At 25.4% G+C, this 6,440-nt stretch overlaps 1 protein-coding gene across 1 annotated transcript; it reads right to left on the bottom strand.

Annotated features, from left to right (window-relative positions):
• Nucleotides 1-1,734: 1,734 nt before the first annotated feature.
• LOC145838099 (3-galactosyl-N-acetylglucosaminide 4-alpha-L-fucosyltransferase FUT3-like) lies at nucleotides 1,735-4,462 on the bottom strand. The gene is made up of 5 exons (XM_082945639.1): nucleotides 4,448-4,462; nucleotides 4,218-4,319; nucleotides 3,934-3,995; nucleotides 2,950-3,063; nucleotides 1,735-2,521 (listed from the first exon to the last, which is right to left on the bottom strand). The coding sequence occupies exons 1-5, from the start codon at nucleotides 4,460-4,462 to the stop codon at nucleotides 1,735-1,737; spliced, it is 1,080 nt and encodes a 359-aa protein (XP_082801765.1).
• Nucleotides 4,463-6,440: the final 1,978 nt, after the last annotated feature.

Raw genomic sequence — 6,440 nt, 5'->3', positions numbered from 1 at the left:
AGCTTGCAGAAAAATACACAAAAATACCGGAAATGCTTATACTGTTGTTTACTCTTTTTACCATTTTTCTTGAATTTAGTATATACATATTTTTGTATGTTTTTAAAATTAGCTTTGATAAATAGTAAATAGTAAAGTATTTAGATACTATAAGCATAATAGAAACCATTAAAAAAGTAACTTTCATTAATACGTTTTTTTCCATTTACAAAAGTGTCGTTAAAAGTTGTATTTTTATAGTCTTATTTAAGTACCTTAAAATTATAGCAAACATTTTAAAATACTTTAATAATGATTTGTAAATTCTGTGATTCAATCCTATCTCACTAATGTTTTGGTCAATGACTGAATTTTTGGTTTTCAAATTCAAACTTTAACAGATATTTATATATATTTTTTAATTTTCGCAGATTTTTAATACATTTGAACTTGTAAAATTTTTAGTACTTGAGTTCAGAAATTTATAATAAGATCTCATATGACCTGTTTTTAAGTTTTTTTCATTAATAATTCATACTTATCGAAAAAAAAATCGATGTTAAACAACAAAGTATTACTTGGGGAGTCAATCAAGTATTATAACAATGTAGGAATTATTATTCTGGAAAGTATTTTTTGGCATCAAAAAACAAGTTTTAAAGTTTATGTACTGTTTAAAGATTAAATCATAATAAAAAAGGTTTTATTCTATCAATATTAGTTAGTATTACATTAGTTAGTGATTATATTTTTAATTGTGTATTATTTTAACAGAAAAAATAACACAAAAGATAAATAACTTAAAAAAAGATGAATTCCATGAAAATAAAAACAAAACTTTAAACTTATTTCTATAAAAAGATAGCTAGAAACTTCATAAGACGAAAATATCAGCAAAAAATTAGTCAAAAATGTACATTAAACTTTTATCTAAACTTTTAAGTTTTAAAATAAAAATGTATTATTAGCATCTTTAAAGGATCGTACATACTTCTTCTTGAAATTTTACTAGAACTACAAAATTTTAAACTTTACTATTAATACTTTGTTACATTTGAAGAATAATATAGTAAGTAAAGTTAAATAAAGGTTATTTTAGCAACAAGTACCAGCTTATGCATATTAGTCTACTTTGTTCTAAAGTTTTTTTCATACATTTCTTTTTTGTGCAAAATCTTATATCAAAGGTTTATAACACTGGCTGAACGTGTTAGGAAAAAAAAGTAAAAATTCAAGAGTACGGTGAAATGCTAAAAAATATATTAACGTAATAAAATTTTAGCAGATAACTGAATACATAAATAGTACAAATATATTACTACTAACAGCGGTCTACATTAAAGTAACACTAGAACAATTTGTAACAATAAAAACACTATATGGTTTCTGCTTGTTTCATAAATAACAGTATAAAGGTTTTAAAAATTTAAATAATTCAATAAGTTTATAAAAAAACGAACATCTATATTACTATACCTATTTATAAAATCAAAGCGTGTTCATATATTTTTCTTTTTAATAAACTAAGTTCTAATAACTTTTTAAATGATAACATTATTTATAAAAAAAGCTTGTTTCCAGTTTTTATTTTTCGCAAAGAAAATTTTTGTAAGTATTAAAATAAATAAACACAACGTTTGAAAAACTTCAGTCCTAAAAACAAACAATTTTACCTACTGTGTTTTTATATAATTTAGTTTTTTAACATTTTTAACTGAACAGTTGTATTTCGTAGTTTGACATAAACTTTGTTATCTACGAAAGAACGTTATTATAGAAGCATTCTGGGTTTTCTGTTGCATACAACAAATTGTGTACACTTTTTACGATTCTTGGTTTCACAAAGTCCAACATGGGAAAATCTTTAAACTTGTCAGTTGTGTAATGCAAGTAGTCAACATTGATTCCGTTTAGTTGCCTGCAAATTTGGCACAAACCGTACCGCTGACGATAACCTCTCATTTGTGTCACATTGGACTTTCTCCACTCAAAATACTCCAGGTAGGCAGTTTCGTTGTTGTCGAGATACTCAAGGTAGTCTGCTAGATCTCCAATAGACTTGAAATCTTCCACAAAAATTGCGCTTTTTTCCGGTATCACTTTTAAGTAGTCGGATTTTTTCGCGCCCCAAACAACAGGCACTGCTTCCATTTTGAAGCTGTTTTGAAACAATTTTTCGGTGATGTAGTCTCTGCAGTGGTAGGAGTTTTCAGCGGCAAAATAAAACTTGTAGCTTTGAATATTTTGAAATTCAGTTTCACTCAGCTTTTTACCGAAACATCCACCAAATCGATCGAATCTGTCCCCAACTTTAGACGCTTTTATCATGTTGCTCAACGTCAAACGAGCTTTTGCACCAGGGTTGTATCCACAGTTGGAGACCAGCCAAACTATTAGTTTGCTTTTTTTGTTCATTATCTGGCCTATGCCAGCGTCTTCGTCATTTTTGTATTTATTTTGAAAAAAGCTAGTCAACAACTCCATAGATGTTGAAGGGAAATCAAAATGTTTATTTTGAGGTTGAATTATATCAGAGTCTCTTCTGCAACGTTAATATAATAAAAAAATTTAGTTGTAATTTAAAAGCAAGCAGTGTTATATTTAGTCATTTAAAATATGCTAATATTTTGATAGTAAAGTAAGGTTATGTAAACCTTTTTTCATTAAGTTAAAATGAAGCAAGTTTGTATATTTTTAAAAAAGGTACAAACATGTTTAAAATAATTAAAACTAAAAAGTAAACAAAGTTTAGAATTAAAAAACTGGACATTAGTCTAGTTAATTTTTAAAAAACGATAACGTAATATTAAGGAAAACTTTATAAAAATATTTTATAATACTATGATTATTTTTTAGAAAAATATAAACTGTTTAAAACTCAACACAACTAGTTAAAAAAAGACGTATTTTGACATGCTGTATTCAGATAACTCTCAAATAAAAAAACTTTTTTTTAAATAATTTTACAACCTGTATGACATTGTTAAGTTGAAGAAACTGTCGTACGTTTTAAAATTAATATTTCGAACTTTTATTGAACATGTCGATTCAACAGCGTTTAAGATGTATAGTTGTTCAGAGTTTCTAAAAAAATTGTTCTGTTTAGCTAAAAAATATTTGATCAAAAAAAAAACTGTTCACTTTTTAAATAACTACAAAACAGTAAAACAGGTTGTAGGTTAGTAAATAATTTAGAACATCTAACTTAAGTTATAATACTTAGAGGCTAACTTTTTAAAATATAAATTTTGTTATTTTCAGTTTCGGACCATTAGACATTCATTATCTTCATTAGAATCTCTTATAAAAAAGTTAAAGAATGTTTTTTTTTTGTTTATAAAAAATTATTTTAGTCTAAGTTTGTTAATTTACGTACCTTATTTAAAGTAGGTTAATTTGGTGAAAGAAAAATTACTTATGCTATACTCGAAAACTTCAGTAAATTCAACTGTAACATTTTAATTTTATGTATATACTCAAACTTTCACCTAAAATATATATGTTACAGTTAAGTTAATTTAAATAATAATTTTAAAATTTGTTGAAATTCTAGTAAGTTTTACGATTAAAACCGTATAACATTTTTTTCTATTCATAAAATTTAAACCATAAAAACCAAATAAAATTAAGTTTTTAGTTATTCTAAACTTTCGTGTTAATTAATAAATTTTTTTAAATTTGTTTTAGGTTTTTTTCGTCGAAATCTTTTAGGATACAACAGGTATTTATATATCTTAAACAAACAGGCCACAAACTATTTTAAGTACAGTTGCAAAAATCGATAACTATGAAGCAAATAGTACATGATTATACATGTGAAATATCTTCAATTGTGGCAACCCTCATTTTAAGTATAAGTAAAGCAATACAATTTGCTTAAACTTATTAATTTTGCAATTTTTTCATTCGTTAACTGTTAAACAACTACATAAAAAATACAAAAAACCAAGCTACCTTGATGTTGGTATTGGTTGTATTTTGTTAAATTCAAATATTATAGCATCAGCTTCCTTTTCCTGCAAAATAGTGTGTAAATATATAACTGATACACAGTTTTGTTAGCAATAACGAAAATACAACCAAATAACAGCTCCTACTTTTACTCTATACAACTAGCCAACATAATTTAAACTCAAAAAAGTATTCAAGAAAACAATTTAACACCTTATAAATAAAATGACAAACGGTATAATTCTAAAATCTTTACATACGGCTAAAGTAAAAAAAAAATACGTTACTTTTTTCCTGTCCATAGTAATTTTGCATTTTCCACAATAATCCGGAAGTTCTTCCACGATTTCCGTATCATACACTGGAGTTGTCCATTCTAATATAGTTTTCTTTAGAAGATTTGAGTAAGTTAAAATTATATGTAAGAAATGTAAACGAATTATGAATGTCTTAATGTTTGAGTTCAGTTAGTAAACTTTATGCTTATATTTTTCTTTGAGTTACAAATTTTTCTTACTTGCTTTTTGACCATTTTTAACTTCTTTTCAACTAAAAGTGAAATCACTTCAATGTCTTCAATCTGTCAAAATTATTACTTTATTTATCAGACTTGGAGTTCTGAAGTTATAAGGAAAATTTCAAATTAAAAATAAAGAAACTGTTATTCCTTTAAGAGAACGTGTGCAAAATTTTGTATAACAAATTATTTTACAACAAACTATCAGTAACTATTTAGATAAAGAACTAAAATACTTTAAGGTAAAACGGTATAAGCATTTTTCGTTTTTCAAATTTTAGTGTACGTGCACTTGTAACTTAACATTTTTAGCATGAGGAAAACATGTTATTTTTTTTTGCAAACTTGTGACAATTTAATAAATTAACTTATATTTATGAATACGGTCAAACAATATGCCTAGACAGCTTCCAGTTCCTAATTAAAAAATACTTAAATATGAGATTTAAAAAAATAAATTTGTAAACTGCCTATTGATAAATAAATTATCTGATATTTGTAGATTACAGTCAGTTATTAATTAATAAACAACTAAATCACTTGGCAATTCGACCATTTTATACCATTTAATTAAGGCCATAGGGGGGGGGGGTCCGACTTTTTTTTTTTACAAAAAATAACTTTGGCTTTTATATGAAAGCTTTAAATACAAACTACAAGCCTGTTTTTATAGAATTTAAAAATATCATTTAACTTTTGAGATATTTTATTTTTTGTAAAAAGTTTCCAATACAAAAGTATGGACCGCAAATTTTTCAGGGTCAATTTTCTCGGAAATTTTAAAACTCATTAAAAATCTATCTCCTCCTTCATTTTTTGACCTAGAGACTTCAAATTTTCAGGAATTGTTCCTTTTAATATTTTGAAGAATCCTAATGTTGGAATTTTTGAAATTTTGAAAAATAAAAATTTTATCCACAAAAAACTAAAAAAAAAGGTAGTTTTTTGACAATAATTTTTTTTTTACTCAAAATTAAAAAAATTCCTACAATAGATCTCTTTAAAGTTTAATGATACACATTCTGTAAAAATTTGAGAAAGATTACTCAAAAAATAAAGGAGGAGATAGATTTTTAGTGAAATAGTCTTTTTTCGCGTTTTTAGTTTTCGCCTTCCATAAGGAACCTATTGAACGCCCTTTCTTTGATCGCTTATATCTAAAAAGTTACTTTGAGTTTTTTTAAGCGGTTAAAAGTGTCTGATAGCTCAGATTAAATTCTACAAAATAAGATCAAGTTGTAAAAATCAAAGTGGACCCCCCCTATGGCCTGAATTTTAAGCTAAACTCTCAAATAGAAAAACAAACTCTTATTTTTTACCAAACACTTTACCAAACAACGCTTTTTATCAACAAGGCAATATAAAGTAGTATAACAATGTTTAAGCATTGTACAATTTTTAGGAAACAATATTTAATTACGTTAAGACCAATTTGTGATAATTGTATGATGAAATAATTAAGTAAAAACTTAACAAAAAAAAATTTGATAAGTGTTCAAACTTTGACGGTGTCTTCAGAAGTGCGGCTGGATGAATAGTTACTATCACTATCAATATTAAAAAAATTGATATTCTCATTGTAGCCATAGTTTTTGAAGAAACATAAGTAAGTATTTGCAGAAAACAAAATTAAAGCGAAAAAAATCATTTTTATACAATTACTTTTTTTAGACCCCATTAATCTGAAAATGTTTTACATATTAAAGCTTATAATTTGAAATATTATAGGTTTAGTTTAAATTAGTACTATTTTCATTATTATCACTATTAAAAAATAAAAATGGGATGAAGGTAGTCTTCCTCTTTTGATTTTAAAGACCGGACAGGATTGAATTTTAGATAAACAAAATAAAAATGGTAAGAACCATTAAAAAAATCATCTAATTCTTACCATCCAACACATGTTTTTAGAGGAATAATTTTATCAGAAGCCAATAGACTTAGAAAATTAAATGAAAAAACAGAAGATTATGAAAAGGCACTAATTAACTTA

Source organism: Thalia democratica, chromosome 1, assembly GCF_965202585.1.
Source record: "Thalia democratica chromosome 1, ktThaDemo2.hap1.1, whole genome shotgun sequence".
Classification (NCBI taxonomy): domain Eukaryota; kingdom Metazoa; phylum Chordata; class Thaliacea; order Salpida; family Salpidae; genus Thalia; species Thalia democratica.
The sequence above is the reverse complement of the archived record's forward strand: the minus strand, read 5'-3'. Positions and strand labels throughout refer to the sequence as shown.

Bases quoted from the DNA above. Each gene is read 5' to 3' on its own strand.
- LOC145838099 (XM_082945639.1), bottom strand. The intron at 3,064-3,933 runs GTAGCTTGGTTT...CAATTTTTTTAG, and splicing joins CAACCAATACCAACATCAAG to AAACTCTGAACAACTATACA. The intron at 2,522-2,949 runs GTTGTAAAATTA...TTAACGTTGCAG, and splicing joins AACTTAACAATGTCATACAG to AAGAGACTCTGATATAATTC.